This window comes from Eupeodes corollae, chromosome 1 (genome assembly GCF_945859685.1).
Source record: "Eupeodes corollae chromosome 1, idEupCoro1.1, whole genome shotgun sequence".
Lineage (NCBI taxonomy): Eukaryota > Metazoa > Arthropoda > Insecta > Diptera > Syrphidae > Eupeodes > Eupeodes corollae.
Genome location: NC_079147.1, coordinates 54734666 through 54762395, shown reverse-complemented (window position 1 = coordinate 54762395; position 27730 = coordinate 54734666). Strand labels below are relative to the sequence as shown.

The 27730-nt window shown below is 32.7% G+C and overlaps 1 protein-coding gene across 3 annotated transcripts in view; it reads left to right on the top strand.

Moving 5' to 3' along the window:
* LOC129939683 (uncharacterized) overlaps positions 1 to 15954 on the top strand; it is a 34392-nt gene extending 18438 nt beyond the window's left edge. Inside the window, exons 1-5 of one of the 3 annotated variants that reach the window (XM_056047792.1) lie at positions 7955 to 8014; positions 9035 to 9434; positions 9514 to 9660; positions 15015 to 15148; positions 15285 to 15954. In XM_056047792.1, the coding sequence (XP_055903767.1) occupies positions 9037 to 9434; positions 9514 to 9660; positions 15015 to 15148; positions 15285 to 15766 (1161 nt within the window). In that variant the 5' untranslated portion in view covers positions 7955 to 8014; positions 9035 to 9036 and the 3' untranslated portion in view covers positions 15767 to 15954. Of the gene's footprint in view, positions 1 to 7954; positions 8015 to 8684; positions 8935 to 9034; positions 9435 to 9513; positions 9661 to 15014; positions 15149 to 15284 lie in introns of those variants that run through there. The other 2 variants (XM_056047790.1, XM_056047791.1) reach the window with 2 other exon arrangements.
* The last annotated feature ends 11776 nt before the right edge of the window (positions 15955 to 27730 follow it).

The following is a 27730-nucleotide window of genomic DNA, read 5'->3' as shown; positions in this document are numbered from 1 at the left end:
GTCTAAAAACTATCCATCCTCAATATTAACTTCCGTGAGTTATGTGAGTTGAATATCGTAGTGTCATTGATGGAAATGAACGGACAGATGAGTTGGCTCGGCAGGATCTGCCTATCAAAACTCACTCTCACTTGAGGAAAAGGTGGAACAGCCTAACATACTTTACCATATTCAGGAAGATATGGGTTACCTATTAAACAAAAAAAACGTTATATCTAACCATTATGTAGAACCAGGCTTGATATAGCCAGGGTCACGCCAATATGTTATGGATAATGGCCGATAAGAGAGCATGCAGCAAAGTTGAGGTCACCAACATGAAAGGGAGACTGTGATTGAATTTCTATGTAAATGTTCTGCCATGGCCAGTTTAAGAGTGTTAAGATTCGGAGGGTAATTCTTAAAGATCTTGATATCAAAGAACTTATTTTCTTTCATAATAAAAATCCGTCACAATATTATCTTTTCATATTTTTATCTCTCATTACAAAAGTCAAACGAGTTTATGGTACGAGAAGGGGGCTTACCAGCGCTAATCGATTCACTCAGCAAAGGCTACTTGTGACTAGCCATCACTAGCTACCTACTTGCCTACCTACCTACCTATGTACCTATGTACTGTCTAAGATAAATATCATGTCTTTCATCCATAAAACTGCCAAAATGAATCATTTTGTTTGCAAAAACTGTAATCTTTTTTCTCACTTTCTCCTATAATCACCCTCCATGCTTATGTTAATTTTTTCCATCAATAATCCAATACCTTGAGTTTGTACGAGTAATCGGTAAACTTTTTCGTAGCCTTGAGCTAAAAAATTAAGTACGTGCTGCCATGTCGAGAATTTTAAATAATTTTCGTGTCACATTTCTTAAATTATTCATTATTTTTTATTTATAACAAAACTTTTTGTTGTATACCAGAATTTCAAAAAAGTCATATTACCTACCTAAAGTTGTGACTAAATGAAAAATCAATGGGAACGAATCTTCAGTTAAATCTAATGCATTCACCTAATTAGCACGTAAATATATCATCAAATAATTCAACATATGAACCAACATTCCAAAATAAACAAACCTATTAATATCTTTTATATCAAAATTGGTCAATGACAACAATAAAAATGGGATTGTTAATATGTTAAGTCAAAAGATTTCACTTTTTTCTTCATTCAATGGACCATTTACCAACCAACCAAACCATCAGACTCACAAAGTAAACATCGCCTTTTAGTCAGTGAGGTCTTGAGTCTTTTTTTTTTCTTTATTTTAACGCATTCACACGATATTTCTGAATGGCTTTGGGCCGGGGCCTTAAGCGATAGCTTTTAAAATTGAGTGCGAAGCGATTTGCGTTTGAAAGAAGCAAAGAAGAAGAAATACATTTTTATACACCCACCTTCAAGTCAAGACCGCACGTTTTATTGAGGTGAATGACTAGAAAATGTGGGTAGATAGGTAGAAAGTTTTTTTTTCTGTTTTCTTTAAGAAAAAGAAACAAATCAATCGATGAAAGAACATGAAGGAAAGTGAGAGTTGTACGTGACTTTGAGCAGCACAAATCTGCAGAATAAAGATACTTGTAGAAGCTGGAGCTAAGCTGTGCATCTTAATGTCTTATAAGCCTATATGATTCGCAGCCATTTCGGCTTTTTTCAAAACGGAAGACAGAAAAATATCCGTGATCTTGAATTACCCATGAACTTATACGATGTACTGTTTAGATACAACATGTCTAAACTTTTAATGCAACGCTACGCAGAAAGACCAATTCCATGATGGTCTGCGGTCTAGCCTATGCGGTGTGTAACTTAGCTACCTACTTTACATTTATAGGATTGCTATCCTCGAAGTGTGTTATGCTATGCTACAACAGTGGTAATGCAGCACAAACATTTATTATTTTTTATTACGGTTCTTGTTTCGGTATCGCAACTTGGCCATGCATATAGCAGCTTCCAAACAAGCCATAAAAGTGTGGTTGGTTCGCTTTGGAATAGGCGGCTAACCGGCCGATGGCCACTTTAGTATATATGTAGGTATTTCTAATAATGAAAGCAGTCTTTCAAGTCGGTTTTATCCAAGCGAAATTGGAGAGTTAGTAAATGGGAGCATGTGCTGCATGATGCATGATGCATTCATAAGAATTAAATTACTTCTAACTTTATACCCCATTGAAGACAAATTGTTTTGTTCTTTTGTTTGGCTAATTTTCTTTGGAGAAAACTAAATTTGGAATTGAAGTTTGATGTAAGACTGTGATTTCTGATGATTTTACATAAATCATGGAAGTATGCCTCAACGAATATGGAATAGAACTAAAAGCTTTAATGGGATATAATATAATTAATTAATATAACACTTCCCCAGAACCTTTCATTCAAAACAATGTAATGAACACGTTGAAATGCATTTCATTTGGATAGACACAAATGCTCAGTTCTTGGTTTTGTAAATTTAAGATTTTCAAATTTAAAATTTAAACAAAGAATTTTCAAACAAACCAAGTATAAAAACCGCTTTTCCTAAGGGCAAACTCATATTATTTAAGCTAATTCGTAGGAAGTCTTAAGAACGTATAGAAGAAACTCGCTGCACTAATTTTAAGCTCTGTCATATTCTTTTCGCAGTGAATAAACAAAGAGTTTTGAAAAGTACCCGTGGCATGATGGTTAGTGCGTTGGACAGGTGCTGTTCTGGTTGATTTGGAAAAGGCCTTTGACACCGTATGGTTAGAGGGTCTTTACCTAAAACTGAGCAGGCTTGGCATAAGCAAGCCATTGTTGTATATACTTTATGATATGCTTAACGGTAGAAAGTTTGTTGTCAAAAGTGGCAATGTAACTTCTACCACAACATTTTCAATTAAAAATGGTCTTCAAAAGGGAGCGGTGAATTCGCCGATTCTCTTCAGCATTTACACCAGCGATCTGATAGGTAGTCTTACAAAGGCAATTGCGTACGCCGACGATCTATTTGCGTACAGAACAGCCCGAAAGGTTGAGGTTATTAAAATTCTCTTGCAGCGTGATTTCGACAAGATTCAGCGATATTGCGACGACTGGAAACTGAAAATAAATGTCCAGAAGTCAGAGACAATTATTCTGTTCCGGACTCCGTTGGCTAGGGCCACGAGGGATACGTGTAAGAATTGGCGCAAGATGGTCATCGTTGATCTTCACGGGCAGCCATTGGCGAGCAAAAGTGTAGTGAAGTACCTCGGTATCTGGTTAGATCAGTATTTATATTTCGACAGACATATAAATGCTGCTCTGACCAGGGCCAGAGGAGCCTTAGCTCTGACGAAACGGCTGTTTTTTAGCAGTCGGCTTGACCCCAGAGTGAAGGTAATTTGCTACATGGCCCTCATACGCCAATGATCGTGTATGGTTGTTCAACGTTGCCCCTTCCCAGATGGAGAAGTTTCGGGTGTTCGAGCGGCAGTGTTTACGACGCTGTACCGGCTTATATCGAACAGCCGAATCTTCTTATGTGCATTACTATTCTAACGAGGTCCTATACAACAGGGCTCGAATCAACAGAATTGACAATTTCGTGATAAAACTCGTTCGAGGTCACATTGCAAGAGCTATGTCTTCAACCAACAATTTAATTTTCGGGGCGTTCTATCCGAACGACGAGTATTTTGAAAGTGCACGCTTGAGCGGCTTCATTCCACCAGAGGTATTCCTCTTTTTAGACAAATGCGGTCTGATACAGGATAGATTGGCAGTTCCGTTAATCTACCACGTCAGACGAAGAAACGTGGATAGGCGACTCCTGTACAATCGGGACGTCATGGCACAAGGTGGAGCAGAGCTCCTTCGGTTCAGTAGAGCTGTGTCCGAGCGGGACCGAACTGATAGGCTGAAGCAGGAGAACCAGTTTTGGTGGCTTCAATCGGCACTTGACAGTGGGTAGTCGGGATGGGGTTTAAGCCTTGGCCGGATTACATACTTGTTTTATAGTTTTAGGGTTTTAAGTTTTAAGTAGAATAGGCATGGTGGCATGAACAAAAAAAAAATAAAAAAAAAATAAAAAAATAAAAAAAAAAACATTAAAAAAAGCATTAAAAAAAAAGTAATTAATAACAATAAGATAACAAAATATGAAAAACAAAAATGTTATATAGTTAGATTTGCTGCTGTGGTTGTTCTAGTTTTAAGTAGTTTATATGTAGAATAGGTAGTTTAAGTTAGTTTTGAGTTTTATTTAAGGAAAAAGTGCGTTGGACTATCATGCAAGGGGTCTTGGGTTCAATCCCTGCCTGTGCAACCTTAATTTAAAAAAAAATAATTATTTTCGCGGGGACTGCCTCTTGCTAGGAAGTGACAAATCCTTCAAGAGTAATTCTTCTCATGAAAAAGTGCTTTCTCAAACTAGCCGTTCAGATTCGGCCTAAAAATGTAGGTCCCTTCCATTCCTGACAACAGTACTCGCACACAGGAATGGTTGAGATTTGTAAGCCACTAGGCCCTGGTTATTCATGGACTGTTGCGCCACCCAATTTATTTTTTTTACTAACCAACTTTTAGTATTGTTTTTTATTAGGTTTTTATTTTTTTGTAAAAAACATCGTCTATTCGAGTTTTCCCAAAATTTTTTAAAAATGAAATAAATTTGAAGAAAGTATCTTGCTTGAGTTTTTAAAAAGATATTCAAGTCGCAAAAATGAAATAAAGTTTTTTTTCGTAGGTTTTTATTTGTTGTAAACAAACTGTCAATTCGATATTCCTCCAGATTTTACAGAATGCCAAAAACGTTATTCTTCGTTGCAAACAATTATCTTGGTGATTTTTTTTTCTAAAATATTCGAGAATACAATCATTTTTTTTAGATTCTTAAGTTATGAATGAAAACCGTAAACTATATTAACTCGGTATCAAGTCACAATATATAATGTTACATTTAGTTCAAGTCGCTAGTGTTACTGGTTCGTGAGAAATTTTTGGTTGATCAACATTTTTGTCAAATTGCTATGGTAATAAAACTGCCAAACTCAATTACTTTGAGAGTCTTTTCTGCATCTTTCTGTGTTACTATCTGTACGAACACACGCATAAACAGACATCACTGTAAGAATCTTTTATATAGATTCTTGTCACCTCGAAACATCGAGAAATTTCAAAACTTTGAATTAGACAAATGGGACCGATTACAATAACTTCCTATGGAATGTTTTCGCTAGTAGTTTTATAATAGTACTGCCAAAGGTCTTGGGTTCAATTCCTGCCTGTGCTACCTAAAGTTTTTTCTTGCAAGGTTTTGATAAATTCTCAAAGAGTAATTCTTGCCATGAAAAAAGCTATCTAAAATAAGGTATCCGGATTCGGCTTTGGACTGTAAGGCCCCTCCATCCCTGACAACATTTCTCGCACACAGAAATGGTTGATAGCTGCAAATCACTAGACTCTTGTTAAAGGTCCTCAAAGGACTGTTACGCCACCGAATTTGTTTATAAGTTCTATAGTAAAATCATGTTAAGGTTCAAAATCAGTTTTTTCTTTAAGCAAAATGTCCTATAAAACGTGAAGTTCTTTAATGAGCATAGCTTTGTGAGCTTAGGCTGTTGGACAAGTTGAAGGCCAACACAACAAAATTGACTAATTTTATCGATTTAACTCAGATGTGTTGTAATATCTGAGTACTACGTCCTCGCTTCTTCATGTGACAGTTACCATGGTACTCATCAATATGGTATATTCCCAATACCACAATGATATCGAGGAAATTAGAATAATATTTTCCTTTAACATACAAAGCTATAGAAAGACATGTAACAGATACGTACATGAACAATAAAATTTATTGTGTACTTCCATTTTTATAAATTAAATAAACGTGAAGCCTTTTCAAAAAAGAATCATACAACATGAGAACAAATTATGATGTATTGTACTCGAATCTATACCTTTCTGAATTTAAATTTGCAGATTTTTATTCCTTTTTTTGAATTTCGTTATTCAACACAAAATAAATGTTATGGTAACATATTTAAAATGTATATAGACAGACACAATGTGTACTCTGCACACATATGTGTGTGTACTTTAAATAAATATGCCTTGAACACATTGATTTTAATTTGACAGGAAGGACTGGAAGGTATACCTTTCTACATGTATATCCTTTTTTTATCCCAGACAGATTGAATGCCTTGCCTAGGGCTGGTTTGTGGTATATTTTGTTTAAATTTATTTCGTGTATATGTAAATTTTTCACTTGTATCTATATTTTTATTCAAATTGAATAATAAACGATGTGTAAAGATTTTATTGGAACAAAAAACGAGAAAATCAATTTTAGTCACAATTCAATTTTGAGTTTTTTTTTTATGTTTTCAATATTCAGACACAAATGTTTAAAAAAAGAAATGTCAGAGTTACTTATTTTCAATAATTTATTTTCTAGATTTAAGTTCAACTGCAGAATTTGATTGACAACATTTTTAAAACTGTTCTGTTCTGTTATCCGGACAATTCATATATGCAAATCTGTGTGTAAAGAATCATGTTTATCCACTATTTTTATAATTTCGAAATGGGAGGTCCAAGTTTTTACAAATGTTTCTGATATTCACTGAATAATGTGAAATCTGATCTAAAATGTCTCACTGAATTATCCCTTTATTAAGGTATTTAACACTATGTTCGAACAATAATTGTATCCAAATCATTTTGAATCATCAATTTTGTATCCGGATCTTTTTCAAATATCCGGAAAGTGTTTATATTTTATTCTGGATCCTAATATGTTTTCTTATGCATGTAACTCAAAGATTCTATGACGATTTTTCAGAAACTTAAGGTGTTTACTTTTACACGGGTTCTACATTGTTCTGAATATAAGAACGGAGAGATTGAATGTGTTCTATCCGAACAACTAAGATATTCGAGATTAGATATTCATTTTTAAACGAAACAATTGGAAAATCGATTATATATCAAAGTCCATTTCTATTATCCTAGTTTTAGGATTTAACTTACCATAGGAATTTATTGTATTGGGTCCGATTTGACGAATTGAAAATTTTGACATTACTCGACGTTTCAAGGTCTCTAGAGTCGAAATAAAAGATTTTTAGAGATATGTCTGCGTGTGTTCGATATTTGATCTGCATTAAAATCTATTTTTGATTTTTAATTTGTAGGCTTAAAAATGAAATATCTCATTTAACTATCCTAGAATTCTACTTTTTGCATATGCATCATTATCTGTACGTAGTACCCGTGGCATGATGGTTAGTTGGACTGTCATGCGAAAGGTCTTGGGTTCGATCCTTGCCTATGCCACCTAAAGTTTTTTTCACGGGTACTGCCTCTTGCGAAGAATTGACAAATTCTCCAAGAGTAACTCTTGTCATGAAAAGTGCTTTCTCAAATTTGCCGTTCAGATTCGGTTTAAAACTGTAGGTTCTTCCATCCCTGACAATAGTACTCGCATACAGGAATGATTGAGAGTTGTCAGTCATTAGGCCCTAGTTCTCAAACGGACTGTTACGCCACCAAATTTGTTTTTACTTTACCTTTACCACCTTTTATTTTAATTTTGTTTGAATATCTAGGTACCTCCCACATATTCAATCTTAAATGACGGTTTGTCTCCAAAATTCAAAATACGAGAATACTTTGAAGTTAAAAATGGTACCATTTTATCCATTTTTTGTTGCTTTACGTAACCTTATTATCTAGTCCAGAAATAAACAAAACGAATACTTTATAAACTATAAAAAACGGTAGGCCCTTCAATCAACTTAATCTCAAACCAACCTTATCCGGCCCTGTTACTTTATGCGGGTAGAAAGAAACACAATTAATATAGTTAAGTGCGGGTACGTGTACAGCCTCAGAGCCAAAAAGTCTTTGAATTTCTGCACTGTTTTCCCAGTTTGCCTCTCACATTGTGTACCCACTTCTATCAACTGCGGTTAACCATCAAACCAGCTTAAGAAAATATTTTTTGGTCAGAAGACTACGACATGGCATCGAAGCTAAAGCACAGACATCAGATGCTTGTGAGTTGAGTTAAGATACTTTTTTTTTTCTTTTTTTGGTTTGCTCATATTTTTTCCTTCTGTTGTTGTTGTTCTTTCATCAAGTTTCTTTTTCGTTAAACTTTAAATTCCAAGTTACAACCGGGCCACAAATAACTTACAGGCTAAAATTTTGCATTTCTCTCGGTATCGTCGTCGGTTTGAAGTTGGCTACAAGTTTAAGAGTCTATAGCTTGTACATCATCTCCATCATAGCTTTTAATATGCTGGCATTTATTTTAGAGTTTATCGTTTGGTTGAGGGAATATCGGCAAATTGTTTGTGATAATCGCTTCGAAGTGTTTCAAAGCTATCAGATTCACTTAAAAATTAAAGATACTTTAATTTAGTGTTATAGACCTGGTTTGGTCTATTTCGGTTTTTGTATTAATTAAGAAAACGCAGTATCTATGCACGAGACGAGCAAAGTGATACGACACGATACACGATGACGATGACGAAGACGAAGACGAAGATAATATGGAAGTTAAGTGAAATCTACCAGCTTTTTAAGATACGCACTGATGCCTTCATAGCTGATACGAGGGATCAAGAGGGGAGCAGCTAGATGTGATTGACCATAGATAGCATTTCTAGAAAGTATGCCAGGTGCCAGGTGATTGAAGTTGGTTGGAAGTTTGCGACGCGACGACGAAAACGACGACGCGACGACGACGCCTTACGCAACAATTATTAATCGAAGTGAAAATAGAGACAGTGCTTATTTGGTCTTTAACAGATTCGATGATGATAAATTTTAATTGATTAAAAAAAAAAGTTGTATATTTTTGAAAGTCAATTTTAATGAGATATTAGCGAAACAATTATTTATTATCTAAGCGCTGATGTTTTTTTTCTGTTTTGATTCTCATGATGTTGTGTGTTCTCGCAGAAGAGAGAGTGTAATATATTATTAATTTTTATTTTATTTTTTTTGTTGTTAATTTTTTTCTCCGGTTCAAAGCAGTTTTTACATTTTGTTTTGTTTTTGAATCTTTTTAGAAATGGACCTAAGAAATAAGTTTACGTTGGCATTTGTTGTGGTGACATTATTTTCATTGGATCCTATTGATGGTGACGGATTGCGACTGCCGGATCAACAATCAACACCAAATATTCATCCTTTACAACAGATTCATCTGCAGCAACAACAACAACAACAAATACCTCAGCCACAACAACCTCAAGTTATTAACAATGGAGGAGTACCAAATTTTGGCGATGAACGTGGTAATCGTCAAGGCAAAGGACTTCTGGACTTATTTGGACTTGGAACTGGAGCAAATGTTGATCCTTATGTAGCAAAAACAAATCAAAATTGTTTAACTGGTGATTTATCCGAGTGTTTCAAGACACACGCATTAACTAGTTTTGATGAAATATTCGCTCGAGATGCATATTCGTGAGTTGGAGAAATTTAAAAAGATCTTTTGATGGAAATGAATTTAATCGACTAAACGTATAATTTATTTTTATTATAGACTTTCGGACTTTGCTCGTGTTGTAAGAACACCAGAATCTCAACAAAGATCACTTTTTGATGAACCATTTGAATTTTCATCGGAATCTAGAGAAACTGATAGTGAATGGGATCAATTGGTCAAATATGCAATGAGGAGAGCTGAAAGGTAAGATTTTTTAAATATTTTATTTTTAATATTTTTTTATATAGTTATGAGCAATGTTCTATATTTTTAAATTTGAACCTCAACTCAAGCCATAAAGACTCCTAACGTCTGATTTTAAGATAGTTGAAAGAAAACCAAGTATTCGTTAAACTTGTTTCTCAAAAAAAATAATAAAATAAAGATGCTATGCAGAACTAGAACCATAGCATGAAGGTAAGGAAAGAGCATCTTCAAAGCTATTATTTTTTCAATTAATGTTTCTGTACTTTACAAAAGTCGTTTACAAAAAATGTTTTCATTCCCCGAAAACTGTCCAAGTTTTTGTATGAGACTCATAAAAATACAGGATGCCATAAAATGTGTGCTACTAACAAGTTTCTTAAAGTACATATTGAAACATAGAGGAAAAGTTAGAAATGTCTTAATGCAAACAATAGTTTTGATTATATTTTTCAGTTTAAAAAAAATCATTTTTTTTAAATGCATGGAAAAAATAGTAAGCTATCATTAAACATGAAAGATTCTAGTGTGGAAACCTAAATTCAATTTTTAGAATTTTTAACAGTTTTTAGCACCTTTTTCTTACTATTTGAACAAAACTTTAAAAAAAAGAAACAGGAAATGAGTTTTTTTTCTTCGAATTCATGTGTCAATAAAATTAAAGAAAAAAAAATGTAAAAATATAAAATAAATTTGTACCTAATCGTTTTGTTGAAGCAAAGTTTTTAGTTACTAAAACCAAATAAATCATTTAAAAAATGGCTTTTCAAAAAACTAAAACAACCACGACATTATACCAATACGAAGAATACATTTACTGAGTAACTTTTATGAAAAAGTCTTACCCAATTCTTGTGAAATCAAAAGATCTTTCTATATGGCATCTGGTATAGTTCAAAAACCACTAAGTACAAAGCTAAAATGTATTTAAAATATTCCTTTGTTAAAACTAAATATTATAAAGTATTTCCTCAAATTTTATAATTCTTGATATTTATTCATCAAATCTTATACAAGTCAAAATGTTCTCAATGGAAATGAACAAAATCTACAAAGGAATAAGCTTTTTGAGTTGAAATAAATCAGTTTCCTCTCTTAATTCCAAGAAATGTCATTTAATCGGTTCGGAAAACAATAATCAATAGGAATTAATTATTTCGTCTGTGGATTATTAAATTGTTTATTAAAATATAAGTTCACTCCGGTATAGTTGTAAACATCTTTAGGAGAGATAATACTATGCCTGGAAGTATCTCATATTTGAATATTTTTAGTTTACTTATGGCAATGTTGAAATGTCAAATTTAAGCAGAAGAAACATTGTGGCTTTTTGCTCACCCTAACATGTAAATAATTATTTACTTTATTCAACCTCCAGACAATCAACATTGAAGCTATTATTTATTTAAGGCTTCTGGCAATAAATTCAAAGATAGGTTTATTTTGGGACAACCTTTGGATGAAAGTAAATTCTTCACAATTGAAGTTAATGCATAGTTTACAAATTTATTTCTTATGTAATTTTTGGTTTGTCTCTCGGTAGTATCTATTTACACTTGAATTAGTTGAATTTTATAGCTTGCTTCAAAAGGTTATAAAGTTGGAGATATGAAAATTGCCTTACATACAATAAATTATACCTTTTTTCAATCTATCATCCTTAAGAACATCCATATAAACAAAAGAAGATAATTAATATCTGAAGTGCTCTTCTTCTATTTCCAAATGATTTATATAAATATATCGTGGCTGCGCTATTCTGGTCAGACAACATCCGAGCGAAGGTATGTCGAGATTTTTGCTGAGTTAAGCCACCTAACTCAGTAAGTTGACGAACCAACTTTTATTCCTGACGTTGCAGGTCAGTCCGTAAACACTCTAGACTTGTTTCTTACCTTCGATCCTAATAAATATGCGGCACATTCCACCATTGTGTCATATCTGCTATTTTCTCATGCCAAAAAATCCCAGTAAAAGAGGAAAACCCTAGGAGAACCATATGGCAATATGAGTAAGCCAACTGGAACGGCCTCAACAACATCTTCAGGAACTTTAACTGGTCACTAAGCTTCATCGATAATGACGTCAATTCCAGTGCAGATATGATTGCAGTTTAATTCTTTGTAGAATGAGAAATTTTATCCCGAATATGGTAAAATCTATCAAACTCAAAGAAAACTCATGGTTTGATTCGAGCTGTAAAGAGGTTATTAGGATCACAAATGTAAGTTTCCGGAATTAAAAAGCCAACCCAACTGAGGAAAACCGGAGTACATAAGTTTAAACAAGCTAGAAAGACCTGTCACGGACATATACTACGCATAAAATTTTTGCATGACCAGAAATTACGGCAAAAAATACTATAATGTACCAATGGTAGTACAAATTTCGGGTCAGTTGTAAAAAATGTGCGTAACACTACGTCTTCGTCGTTTCCAATAACATTCCCTATGTAAGCTCGATTGAAAAAGCCAATCCGCCTGTACTTGAAAGGACGAATCTTCTTTCGCACTCGTTCAGTTACTAGAGTACTTACAAATCTTGACATTTACAAATCCTCTAGCCTGGATAGCTATTGTTCTGAAGAGATGTTCTTCAACGTTGGCAAAACCACTGCGTTAGCTTTTCCATCTGTGTTATTCTACTGGTCTCTTTCCGAGCAGATGGAAAACTTCATTTTTCCAGCCTGTCCGTAAAAGAGGCGAGTCCTCCTCACCATCTTACTATAGTCCGATTGCACTTACATCCCTTCTTTCCAAGGTCATGGAAACGCTGATCAATTTTAAGCTTAAGAAATATCTTGAAGAACGAAAGCTTCTTAATGACCGGCAGTATGGCTTTCGTTGCAATAGGTCCATTGGTGATCTCATGGTTTATCTTACCGAACAGTGGAACAAATCTTTACATCATTTTAGAGAAGATTATTGCACTCGATATTTCAAAAGCATTTGATAAGGTTTGGCATCAAGCTCTCTTATCGAAAATGCGTGCATTTGGTATTAATAAATCCCTTCTTCGTGGGGTTGTTGAAATTACCTTTCGGACCGTTCAATTAAAGTAGTATTGGACGGGTTCAAATCCATCCCCCCAAACAATTCAACCGTAATACTAGTTCTTTTAGGAATGCCCATCAGTTTACCCTTGAGTCCAATTTCGGTCGTACTTTAAAGTACAGGGATTCTTTTTTTAGTTACACTACACGAATGTGGAATGCTTTACCGCACTCAATATTTCCCACTTATTACAAAGTGTGTAGAGGCGTGGGTAGAGAGACAGACGGACGGTATTGGTTCCCACTTTTTTCGACTTCTCTACCATCGTAATGTCATGTCTGAATAAAATCTCAATGTTTGAAATATATTACGAATATAATCTTTTTAGTTCCAATGTGATATTTTATTCAAAGATTTTAAAAAATTTAACAAAAAATGGTGTTTAAAAACTAAAGCTATACAAATTGTTTGATATATTTTTGAAGCTGTTTTTGAGAAAGAAGAAGAGTTTTTTTTTATAAATTGTGGTTTGAAAAATTAAAAGGAAACTGCAAATTAAAACAAAAATCAAAAGAGTTTTCAGTGTCTTCACTCAAGAAAATTTCTAACTTTTAAATTTGGAATTGAACAAAACCGAAGATTAAAAAAAAAAATATTTAAGCAAATCAATAGCCAAAAAAACGCATATTTTGTTTGTTTATTTTATTTCAATACAAACCCCAATCAAATTATGCTCTTAAAATAGTTTTGATGGCCTTAGTTTAAATACAATTTTGTCGTCAAGTTTTTTATATATACCTTTTAAATCTCGAAAGCTCGGTTTATGCTTCTTGAGGCTTAGTTCATTCATGTTTCTAAATACATTTCGTTATGATTGCCCAAAACTCCTGGACCGATGGTTTCGGCGGTCCATAAAATTACGATGGCACGATATGAAGGTATAATACTAATATCCAGCTTCCTATCTCTCATTCCGAAATGAAAGCCTTATTTTACTTCATTTAAAAGTAAAATATATTTGAATAGAAATTTCGAAAACACATTCATTTATTTTTAATCCTCATGATTATTGCCAATCATTTAGACATTTTACATACTTTTGCGATGTCCTCATCTACCCTAATATAATTTATGATTATGGCAAACAAAAATTATTTAAGGGTCCTAAAATTCGTGCACGTTTAGATTTATCATAATAAATAGCTGAAACTCAAGCACTCCATTCCAATTTGCAACCTTTCCAACAAATATCAAAATATTTTCAAAAAATATCCTTGGCCATTCAAATTTGTATGCAAAAAAGTCCTTCAGAAATGATTTAAGAATCATTAGTTATACGAGTAGGACATAAAAATGTGTTGGAATTTCTTAGATTAAATTATATATGCACAAAACAAAAGGCTTTAAGTACCTTTAGGTAATTTATTCTTGTCACTTAAAATATTTCATGGTCAAGATCCAAAAAAAAACATCAAAAAAGAAATGTTAGACATGTACTAAACCATTATTCTACTTTAAAACTGAATAAGGGACGTTTATGCCTTTTGATGTGTTGGTTCAGTCTTCACATTACAATTTTTGTTGTTGTTATGTTATTGAGATAAATAATTAAGTATATACTCGTATGCGAATACCTGCCTAACCTACCTTAACTGAAACTTTTGAAAACATTAATCTTCTTTAACTTTAAGACATTTTTCACATTAAAACAGACAACATGAACATGATGTATAATCTTAAATATATTTTTAGACTGAAATTCTAACATTCCTTATCTTGACCCTTATTGATGTCTTGTGGTCATTTAACATTTTTCTATATAATTCCATATTAAAGAGCACATAATTGTATCCTTTTGATAGGATAACAAAAAGGCATATCCTTGATGATGTCAACCCTGAAAATGTAAAAGTTAAAAAACAGTTTTTCTTTTTTTAAGAAAATTCATAAAATTTCATTCTTCTTTACCATAATTCCATGATAAGAATGTCAACGGAAAATTACATCCAAATCTTATTAGTTCCGAATATTTAGGTAAATCTCTCGAAAACACCTTATTATGACTGATGAAATACCATCCTGAAAGGACAAACACAATTTCATGGAAAGAGAGAATTGAGAATAAAGATGAACAAGTTTTCATTTTAAATAGGTTTTTGTTCGGAACTTCAAGAAAGAAAACAAAGGACTATACCTACGAACCGTCCCGTCTGGACAGGTCTTCTTTGTGTTATTTTCAGGAGAGCTCACTTTTAACAAAAGAAAGTATCAGATAGATGATATGAAATTCATGTTAAAAAAGGACTTTTTTATTTAAGTAACCAAAAAATTGAAACGACCTTTCTCTGTTTTACATTTTAGATTCATCAAAACGACGGCCTTAGAAGTTCAAGTTCCCGAAGAGCTAACCGAGGGTGGAAGATATCAGGCGCGTTTCATTGGAGACATTGACAGTGAAATTGATGTCATTGAAGACAAGCATGCCCCATTACTAAGTATGATAACGATTCCACGACTTTAAATCTTTTTGCATGCTTAAAGTTGTCACTAGATATCAACTTATATTTTTCACTTTGGAATTTGGAATACAAATTATAACCTTTAAATTTTCTTTTGTGTCATTTCTTATAGATCGCAAAAAGTTGAAGAAACTCTTCATTCCCCTGCTTTTGGTTTTGAAGATTTTCAAGTTGAAACTCCTGCTCTTCCTGCCTTTCATCTTGGGCATTGCTGGACTTAAGAAAATACTTGGACTCGCTGCTGTTATTTTACCCGGACTTTTTGCATACTTTAAATTTTGTCGCCCCCAAGGATTAGGTGCCGGTGGATTTGGTGGAATATTCAATCAGAAAAACAATTTCCCAGAATACAGCCAACAAGGAATCGGATCGGCAAGCTACCATCACCATGAACACTTTGATGGCGGTAATCCATTCTATCGTCAGGAGCCGTCATTTGCAAAACCCTACACAGAATATTACAGTAAAAATACCAACACTAATAATGGCATAAGCTTTGGTGAACCAACGCACCATCAAGATTTAGCATATCAAGGATATTCACAACATCAGTACAGTAGAAGTAACAACAAGGACATTAAGAGCACAAACTAGGGATAATTTATTCAGTCTATATATTTATTCATTTCAATTTGCTGCCATTGTTGTTCGTAAAGAAGTGGAAAGAGATAAATATTTTATTTTCTGTTTTCCATTTTACGTTTATTTAAGTTTGATTATTTAAAATCTTATGTTAACAATTGTATTTATTAAAGAATGTATTAAATGAGTTTTAAGAAGAAAAATAATTGTGTTTTAAGCTTTAGCGATTGATAAAAATACTAAATTGGAGAGTTAAGTACAGTTAAAAATGTTAAAAGATGAACATTTTTACCTACAATATAATTTTGAGAGGCTTGGTAAAGGGCCTTGCATGGATTCCTTGGAGGTGATAGCTATTTCTTTTCTTTAAAGAAGGGTTTGGATTTAAGTGATATTCAATGCCATGGTTTCGACCCTTCACAGAGTTGCTATACAAACAAGTTGAACGTGTAAAATACAATATTTGTGTGACTTCTAACTTAATTTCTTAACCAACCCAAAAAATGTACATGAAACTTTTTAAAAACTTTACTTTCATCAACAATTTTAATTAGTTTCAGTTATTTTTAAACGATTTTCTACGAATAATAAATAATTTTAAAAACAACATAGGTTAATTGATATTTTGAGTTCGATATATGCATTGATATCGGATATTTTAACATTTCAAAACGGAAAGCTTACAGATTATGAACATTATGAACACTGTCATGAAATATTTATCACCTCTAAAATTTAAAGTACGAAAAATTACATTACCTTTAAAATAATTTGGTAATATTAGTAACTTGTTTTTACACAAAAGGAAAACTTCAAAATTATGAGAAAAAAAGTCTGTCAATTTGTATTGCTTAAAACAAAATATTCATAACAATAAATGACATAAATATTTTAAATATTTTGCTTCTCCTAATTCTTGAGTCCACACCAATTTAATTTTTTTTTATGTTTTTGCAGGTTATCGTGTTTTGTTAAAAAAGTTGTCAGTTGAATTTTTCTTAGAAATCATCAACAATATTTTACATGATGAAATATATAGTTAAATTTCAAAATCTATTTTTGCTAACTATTTTTCGTAAAAAAAAAAACAGTTTTTCAAAATTTAGGAGCATTTTTTAAGTTGAAAAATAAATATTAAATTTTTCTTAGAAAAAATTTGCACAAAATGAAATTATTGTGAAGTCAATCCTTTCATTTGTTCACGAGATAGATATCGAGAATCGAACATCAATCTTTACCAATTGTTCGTATGTACTAGTTTTTGTTTATGTTAATTTGTTTGAAAAAACTGACGGCTGGATTTTTATAACAATGCTATCAAATTTTGAAGACAATATTTTCTTTTAGATGAAATAAGCTTATACGAGAAGTCAATTACTTTAATTTTTGAAAAGATATTTGATTCTTAAATAAATTTTTACAAAGTTTTACTTATTTGTTTAGTTTTTTTTCTTTTTTGTAAGAAAACTTGAATTCAATTCTTCTCAAAATTTTATTAATTATGTATTTGTGTATTAGAGTCTAGTCACTAACATTATTAGTTTAAGAAAATATTTTGGGTCAACGAAAACGGTCACCTCAGACAGACATCTCTATAAGAATCATTGATATAGATTCTAGGGACCTTAAAACATCGAGAAATGTAAATTTTTTTAATTTGAGATGTAAGGTAAAGTCAGTATCATTTGACAGGTTAACTGTTTTTTTTTTTTATATTTTGAGATGCAAGTATAATTTCAAATTTAAAAGTTTTGCATAAGTTTAACTGTTATTTAAGCAAAAAGGACCATCATTAATTTGTCCTTATAAATATGTTTTCGAAAGTTACAATCTTTTATCTAATGCCCTTCGAAATGTCAATTCCTCCTTCCTTGAAGAAGAATTTGACAGCTAATTTATTTTTTTTGGAGTCTTAATTTCTTTAATCTACTTTGATTCAAATAAAAGTTTTATATCTAAAAAAGCTTAGCAGCAAAACAAATTAATTATTAAAAATAAAATACACTTCGTAAACATTTACTTAATTAAAATAACGCAGTAACAAGGTGATGAAATAAATAAACAAAACACAAAAATTATTATAAAATTAATTGGAACCTAACGTATCAGCGAACACCAAATTGCTCAAAGCTAACGTTAACAAATATTTTTGGTCTTGATCTAGAGCTACTTGGAATATTAATTGGCATCGGCAGTTTCGCTGAAATGTCAGCCCTCAAGGCCAAGCCTTCATCCTCTACAACTGGTTCATAAAAAAAGTTTTGGAACATTTGGCGACGATAATATTTAACTGTGTAAGGCAATGAACTTCTCTTGTCCACACTTTTTATGATACCTACATAATAAAAAAAATGTTTATATATGTTCATAAAACCAGCAAGCCAAGCCCTTCCAGCTTGCTCATTTGTTTGTTTGTTGGAATATTTCGTGCTGTTTTTCTGTATTGATTGACTGTCCTTTAAGTTTTTTCTTTATTCGGAAAATTAAAGTGGTACGATTTATACCATATTTTTTAGCAGCACTGCTAATGGATTCATTTTTTTTTTTTTCAATATTTTCAAATCCCTCTTGGATGTTGGCTTCGTTAACATTGCGAGATGGATGTTTTCTTTTATATATATTTGGCATTTTAACATTCTGATAAAGGATACAAACAGTTTATTGTAAACTCCTTTTTTGAACTGATAAAGGAGGATTTGAACCTGTCAATTGCTCCTTCAACATTGGTGTCAAAACCTCCTTTCAGTTGACTTTTGGAAAATAATTAAAAAAAAAACAAAGAGTTGTTGCTCACCAATATTTATAGTATAATATGATTTAAAAACAAATCTACGTGTTGTATATTTCACTTTCAATAACTAAAACTACTTACTACCGAAACTGCAATTAGTTTAGTTATCTTAAATATTACATCAACTGGACTCAAAAACAATTATTTTGTCTATTTCACACAACGATCAGATTACAGTTATAATTTTTTGGTAGCTCAAATCAATCGTAACTATCTTCGTTTTTTCATAACTAAAGTGCTGCCAATGTCTACACTTTTTTAGAAAAGTTCTGATGTCAATTCCTCCCACATGTCAAATCGCCCTTACTTTACCCTATAAAAGATTACAATCAAAAGAAAATTCCTCTATAAATAGAAAAAAGTGGCTGGTATGCGATCAACACTGATGACATCACATCCTGTCTGTCGATTTGTTTTGCTTAAAATTTTTTAAAAGTTTTCGTGTTTTATAACAAAAATTGTCAGTTGAATTAATCTAAAAAAATTAAAGTTTCCAAAAATATTTTACATATTATGATGAAATAGTTTGATTTTAAAATCTATTTTTGTTGACGATATATTTAGCCGGAAACTTTATTATCTGAATAACAACATTTATTTGAAGTCTATATCTCCTCTGGTTCTTGACCTATGGAAGACAAAAAAACGTCGCGAACTAGCGGACGTAAACGTAAGTAAGTCTTTCTAAACATCTTTTATTTCGACTCTAGGGACCTTGAAATGTCGAGAAATGACAAAATTTTGAATTTGACAAATCGGATCCATTACAATAACTTCCTATGGGAAGTTTACAAAATAATAGCCACAAAACATCCACTTTGCTTTGTATACTTTGCTTTTTTTAAACGGATCGTGTCTTTTACTTATCCAAACCAAGATCCGATACTTCACGTGAACATTTAAATTCCTATACTCTAAGACGTTCGTGAATGACAATTTTAGTGTAAGGGAAAACACATCACAAAGTGACTTTTCCTTGTATTCCGACACTTTAGGCTGGACATTAAGCCATACTACTTTTAGGGTGGTGTACGAACTGAAAAATGTGTCACACTATTTTCTTCATGTTTTTCTCATTGCACATTCTAAAATTCAGTCATAATGACATCCGTCACACAAACTTACAGTTTGTGGCCGTCCATCAAAAATTATAAAAGTGAAATAAAATGTGGATCTTCCCTTACACTGCATTGCCACTCGAAGACCTATTTTGGGTGCTTTTCCGAAATACAATAAGAACATGACACTGACTGATGTAAAGCATGATTCAACTGAACTCTTAGAATATTTTGGAATCAAAATTAAAATGGAAAAAGGATATGAGCCATAGGCAAGTGAAATTTGACCGAAACAATTTATTAGATTTATTAAGATTGTTATGGTGTTATTAACTTCCCATAGGAAGTTATTGTAATGGTTCCGATTTGTCAAATGGAAAATTTTGACATTTCTCGACGTTTCAAGGTCCCTAGAGTCGAAATAAAAGATTTTTAGAAAGATGTCTGTGAGTGCGTGTGTACGTACGTTCGTACGTCCGTACGTTCGCGACGTTTTTTTCGTCGTCCATAGCTCAAGAACCAGAAGAGATATCGACTTCAAATAAATTTTGTTATACAGATAATAAGGCAGAAAGATGCAGAAAGGGCTCTCAAGAAAATTGCATGGGTGGTTTTTTTACCATAGCAGTTTAAAAAAAAGGTAAAAATTTTGGTTAAACCTAAATATCTTACGAACCAAAAACGCTAGAGACTTGAATTAAATTTTATATAATAAACTGTAACGTGATCTCAAACAAGTATATTTTTTGAAAAAAATCTATCAGTCGGTTTTTTTTCTAAATCAAAAAAAACTGAAGAAAAAAAATTTGTCACCTCCTGAATTTAACGACTAACATATGATTTCATCTCCAAAACAATTTTGAGCAACGGAAAATAATGTTTTTGAAATATGATAAAATTTTGAGAAAAATCAAATTCACAGTTTTTTTTATAAAAAATAAAAATCTAAAAAAAACATTACTCAAAGTTCGTAAAAATTAAATATCGATTCAAATATCTATCCAAAAACTTAAAATTTAGGCTTCAAGCTTATTTTATCTTATAAGAAATATTGTTTTCAACATTCAGTAAAATTTTGAGAAAAATCGAATTGACAGTTTTTTTACAAAAAATAAAAACCTAAACAAAAATTAATAAAAGTTGGTAAAAATTGATTTTCGACTCAAATATCTTTTCAAATCTTTGAGATATTGGCTTTAATTTACTTTTATCTTTCAAAAAATATTGTTTTCAACATTTAATAAAATTTTGAGAAAAAATCGAATTGACAGTTTTTTTATAAAAAATTAAAAACCGAACAAAAATTAACAAAAGTTGGTAAAAATTGAATATGGATTCAAATATCTTTTCAAAAACTTGAAATTTAGACTTCAAACTTATTTTATCTTATAAGAAATATTGTTTTAGGCATTCTGAAAGGTTTTGAGAAAAATCGAATTGACAGTTTTTTTTTACAAAAAATAAAAACCTTAAAAAAAAATTTATAAAAAATGGTAAAAAATGATTTTCGACTCAAATATCTTTTCAAAAATTGTAGATATTAACTTTTAACTACTTTTATCTTTCAAAAAATATTGTTGTTAACATTTAATAAAATTTTGAAAAAAAATCGAATTGATAGTTTTTGTAGAAAAAATTAAATACCTAAAAAAAAATTTAACAAAAGTTGGTAAAAATTGATTTTCGACTCAAATATCTTTTCAAAACTATAAAATATTGGCTTCAAACTAATTTTATCTTATAGAAAATATTGTTTTCAACATTCGATAGAATTTTGAAGAAAATCGAATTAACGGTTTTTTTACAAAAAATAAAACTCTAAAGAAAACAATACTAAAACTTATTAAAAATTTACTTTCGACTCAAATAGCTTTTCAAAAATTAAAAATATTGGCTTCAAACTTATTTTATTTTACAGAAAATATTGTTTTCGATATTCAGTGATTTTTATATAAAAATCCAGTAGTCCGTTTTTTCATAAAAAATAAAACCTACAAAAAATAGTACGCAAATTTGGTAAAAATTGATACGAGTACATATAGACAAACTTTTAAGCAAGACAAATCGACAGACGGGATGGGAAGTTATCAGTGTGGGTCGCATCCCAGCCTCTTTTTTTTTGAATAATCACCTTCCAAAAGTACACTGAAAATAAAATCCATTCTTGAATTTCTTGCTTTTCATTTTTAATGATTGTAATTTGTCTCCTTCGGTGATGCGAGTATTGGTAAATATTTTACTTTAATGACTTTTTATTTTATTCAAATCACAAACTTAGTTACATATGTAAAAGTGCGCTACAGTCCGGGGAGGACCTGTGCCTCAATCAACATGCGTCTCCAGTTTCACACGCCGAATTGGTTGAAGTCTTCTCCCACCTATTTTCGCCGCCTGAGTTGCGGTCTTCCTCTACTGCACCGTCCCAAGGGATTGGATTCGATGAACTTCTGGGCCGAAGGGTTGATGTCCATTCACTTTACATCACCCATCCATCTAAGTCGTTGGACATTAATTCCTTTTACTAGGTCCGTTTCGCTGTACGTTGTATCTTCTCCTCCACTCTCCATCTATGCAAAAAGAAGACATTACTACTCAATTGCCTTGTAAGTCCAAAGAAGCAGCGATTTGCAAGAGGTAATCTTCGTTTGATTTCAGTGACAGTAACGTTATCTGAATTTATAGAGGTGCCTTGGTACACAAAGTCCTCAAAAACCACAAAGTTAAAGCTGTCTATGTTGATGTTTTGTCCAAGACGTCGTCGTTCAATGTTTTTTTTTAACTATGCTGAGATACCACTCATCGGGCATGCTATCTTCCGACCATATCTTTCAGATGAGTTGGTGCAAACTCCCTACCAAGTCATCGCATACTGCTCTAAACAATTCGTCAGCTCCAGAAACTTTTTTGGAATTCAGTTTGAATATAGCTATCTTGACTTCGTCTAGGTCGAGTAGGTGGAATTGTTGATCTTCGTCATCTAGGTTTAGTGGTTCTTTTGTTATATAACTTGTAGAAGTGGTTTTGCCATATTCTCAACATTAAGTGAGGTTCTACAAAAATGTTCAACTCATCGTTCTTAAAGGTTTCGGTTCGCTGCTGGAACCCTTGGAAGGTTTTAGTTTACCTTTTATTAAATATCCTGTTATGACATTCCTTTACCTTTTCCATCGTGCACGGTGTTTTTCACTTCTCATCTGCTCGTAGAGTTAGTTAGCAACTCTAGTCCTTCTGATGTGCAGCGCAGTTTTGTAGCTTAGTTGCGTGCGCTTGCCGGCATTCGTCGTCAAACCAGGTGTTTCACTTTAATGGTCTTGTGAAACCCAGCACTTCAGAGGCGGCATCTCTGATGTAATCAATCTGGTTGACAGTACATTGATCAGAAGATTTAAATGCCCCCTTGTGGATATCGAGAAATCTGAACTGCATACTAGCTACTAGAACGTCTCGCTCTGCAGCGAAATCGATCAGTCTGGATCCTTTGTCGGAGGTGGTGTCGTGTAGGCTATATCTTATTGTTTCACTAAAGATGTCTTCTCTTCCTAAATTGGCGTTAAAATCTTCTAAGACAATTTTAATGTCATAGCCAGGGCACTCCTCAAATGTCTTGTCGAAGAGGTCGTAGAATACGTCTTTGGTGTCTTCATCTTTCTCCCCTGTTCTAGTTGCAACAACAAATCCACACCCAAATAGACGCTATCTTTGTTCTCGGTAGCAGTCGCCGTGGTAAAAATTGCAGTCTTTTAGTTTTCGTTTGCCCGGTCTATCCCATCACACTTCTTGGATAGCGGTTATATCTGGCTTGCAGCAGTTTAAGGTTTCCGCTAATTGTTCGCCTGCACGTGGTCTGTTAAAGGACCTAAAAATTACGTACAGATCCGAATTCCGTTGTCACTATTTTATTTGCTTGGTGCGTCATCAGTAAATCCGTCCGTACTTCAGGTTTGTTGGTGCATCGCAACTGGGATATTTTTACGTGGTCAGGTATTTATCCTGCTGACACAACCCCTAACCTGGAAGGCCAGATCCTTTGTATAACTACAAGGGCCGAGAGCATGATAAAAAACTCCTTATATAGGCCTGTGCTTCGAATATGTCATAGAAGCCCTATAAGGTGTTCACTAAGTAGTTTAACCTTACTGGAACTGTAGACGCCACAGTTGATTTCACATAAACATGAGTGTGCAAAAATAAAATCTTTGTGATTTATTTACCTTTTGTTTGAATCATTTAACGATAATTGAAAATAAGCTTTCCATTCAGATAATGGACTGGCATATGTTTTCTTTGACGTCTCTTCACTTAAAATAATGCTCTGGGATGTCGCAAACATTGCAAAGTAGGGATATAATATCGAAGGTGGATATTTAATCCAAAAATCAAATTATTTTAATTTTATAAAATGTAGGTTAAGCACAAAAATTGTTCTTTAAGATAAAAATCCTGTATTTATACCTTTGCAAGTTCGTGTATTATTTTCTTGCTCTTAAACTAATGGTCAACTTCATTAAGGAAATTGGTTTGCTTTCATTTTTCAGAAGATTCACAGTTGACAATAATAAACCCAAACCATGTTAACATATACAGCTTGTTACATATTATAAAAGTCTCGTTTCAAAGGAGATCCATCATCACCATTTATCGGTTAAATCCGAAAAGAAAAACAAAAATACGAATTCCGATGTGAGAAACTTACTAGGCGTAAGTCCTGCTAAACTTGCTTCTGGACCATCAGCATCGTAGCATCATTTTCATGAGATAGTCGTATATACAACTGAAACAGCAATAAAGAAAAACAAAAACAAAAATGTGTATCACACAAAAGTGGTATTATTTTTCTTCTCGACACGTTTAACCAGATCCAGACTACTTCGAAATCCATCTATGGCATGGCTTAGGTTTGGTATAGCGCTCCTCCAATTTCCATTAGAAAGCGTTCAAACCATTTTGTTTTTACAGCAATCTTTGAACCCGAAAAGCACCAGATTGCAATTTTCGCTCCATCCTATCCAAACAACATGCGATTGCTTTGCTTTATATGGAGACATTGCTTAACCTACTTTTATAGAGTCGTATACTGCTTCCATATCAAGTTCAGGTTCAATTGATGGTATGACAACTTATTGTATATGTAGATGTATACTCATACATACTTTATATCAAAATGAACCAAGTGATTCAAAAAATTTATCTCTCGATACTTCTTGAATGAAGTTTAGTATTGAGTATGGGTAACATAACATTGCATATATTGAAGAAATTGAAGATTAAGGTTTGGGGAAAAGTAATTAGAATTTCACCATTAGGCTTATTTTGTTTGTTAGTTTCTATAAGGTACTTGGATGATTCCGAACAAACTTTTATTTGATTTTTCTTTGTTTAAGAGGTAACATCTAGTCACAATTTTTGAAAAAAAAAAATGTTCTATCGTTTCCAACAGAATGATGTCCATTTATTAAAAATTGAAATTTCCCGGGTTTCTAAACTTTAAATAAAATTGATTTAAAAATAAGCCTTACTTACATCATTAAGGTGGCGCTGCAGTAAACTCACACAAAAATCTCTACATTCAGCTCGGTCCCTAGCTAGATATTTCTGGTAGCGCACTCCATGTTGGGTGAGGGCACTTTCCACTTGTACGCGCAACATGATCCGCGATCTTCCTCACCTGTGAGAATGGGCTGAGCCATCTCAGTCATTGGACTTTTATCCTCCTGACTAAGTCTGTGCAGTTCTTCTCCTCCATTCACCTTCTATACATACGGGATCGTAGATCACGCGAAGAACGCTTTTGTCATAGCCCGTGCATCAGTACCGTATAGCAGTGAGATGATCATAAGGATCTTATAGGTTCTTACATAACGACAGGTTGCTTTATTAGCTTAAAGAAACAGCGGTTTGTTGGTATTCTTTTTTGTGTTTATAGCGGAGCCAAGGTAGACAAAGTCCCTGACTAACTCAAAGTAGCGTCTGTCGATGGTGCCGTTTTCGACTAGACGTTGTTATTGCAGGTCCATTCTTGTACTATGTACTACGTTTTGCTCTCATTAACCGCTCAACACATTTTTGCCGCCTCTGCTTCAATACTCAAAAATGCTCCATTGAATTCACGCTGATGAGTTCTTCCAATTATATCAATGTCAACAAACGCCAGTAATTCGACAGACCTTTCAAAGATAGGGCCTCTACTTTTGACGTGCAGGCCATTCTTTTAAGGACGATGTTAAAGAAGACCCATAACCTTGTCTAAACCCTTTTTACGCACTGAAAGGATCAGTTAAGTTGTTTTCAACCTTTATGGAGCAGCGCGAATTCTCCTTGGTCAAACTGCAGAAAAGGGCAATTTGGAATGGATGTTCTCATATGCGGTCTTGAAATCGATGAAAAAATGATGGATATCTCCTTTTTTCAGTACCAATAATGAGGTTCCATTCATTGGGCATGCTTTCTTCCGAACTCATATCTCACAGAAAAGTTGGTGCATCTTCCTAACCGAATTATCTCAAACTATATTCTAGAGATCGCCATTCAAGCCATCTGCTCCGGTGGCTTTGTTAGACTTTAGCTTAGGTACTGCAATCTTTACTTCGTCTTATTCGGGAGGACGGGAATATTGGCCTTCGTCGTTTATATTGAATATAATTCGGTTCGTCTTCACCGTTATACATAATGAGACTATGATGCTTGCACTTTCGCCTTTGCAGCTCATATGTATACAATAAACAAAATGTTGCATACAAAAGTTCACTCCTCCCCATTTGAATATTACAACTCTTAAACCTGTTTTTGTATCCTTCATTGCTCCCAAAGCACATTTTAGAGGTGTCTTTTTTTTAAATAACTTTAACTATAGATATCTGGAGTATTTTATAGAAAAACGAAATATATAGTAGTGTTGCTGTTGAGCCACATTTCTCTTCCAAACTTCAAACATCCGGATTGGAAGGCATGTGATGTATACCGATTAGCAAATAGTTTAGTGAAATCGAGGTACAAGCTAATTTGATGGCTTCTGAAGTTCGGGTACACTCGAATATTATTGTCCTGATTCATAATCTTGACTTGTCAACCAACCCCAAATATTTTCGATGATGGAGAATAGGAGACCCAGCTTAATGGATACACATTATAGCTCTGTATATAGGTTTGTAGTACCCGTAGCAACATTATTCGCACACAGGAATGGTTGAGAGTTGTAAGTCACTAGGCCCTGGTTCTTCATGGACTGTTGCGCCACCTAATTTAATTTATTGATTTCCCATAGGAAGTTATTGTAATGGGTCCGATTTGTCAAATTGAAAATTTTGACATTTCTCGGCGTTTCAAGGTCCCTAGAGTTGAAATAAAAGATTTTTAGAAAGATGTCTGTGCGTGCAGAGTTTTTTTCGTTATCCATAGCTCAAGAACCAGAAGAGATATCGAATTCAAAAAAAAAATTGTTTAACAGATAATACGGCAGAAAGCTGCAAAAAGGGCTCTCAAGAAAATTGAGTTTGCGGGTTTTTTACCATAGCAGTTTAAAAAAATGTGAAAACTTTGGTTAGAACTAAATATCTTACGAACCAAAAACGCTTGAGACTTGAATTAAATTTTATATAATATATTGTAACGTAATATCAAAGAAGTATATTTTTTGAAAAAAAATCCATTTAACCGTTTTTTTTATAAATCAAAAAAAACTGAAAATAAAAAATTTTTCACATCCAAAATTTAACGACTAAAATATGATTTTATCTCCAAAACAATTTTGTGCAAAGAAGAATACTGATTTTGACATCTGATTAAATTTTGAGAAAAATCGAATTGACAGTTTTTTATAAAAAATAAAAATCTAAAAATACATTACTCACAGTTGGTAAAAATTGAATATCAATTCAAATATCTTTTTAAAACTTTGAGATATTGACTAAAATTTACTTTTATCTTTCAAAAAATATTATTGGCAACATTCAGTAAAATTTTTGAAAAAATCGAATCGACAGTTTTCTTACAATAAAATAAAAACCGAAAAAAAATTAACAAAAGTTGGTAAAAAATGATTTTCGACTCAAATATCTTTTCAAAAATTTGAGATAATAACTTCTAAATGATTTTTGCTTATAAGAAATATTGTTTTCAATATTAGGACAA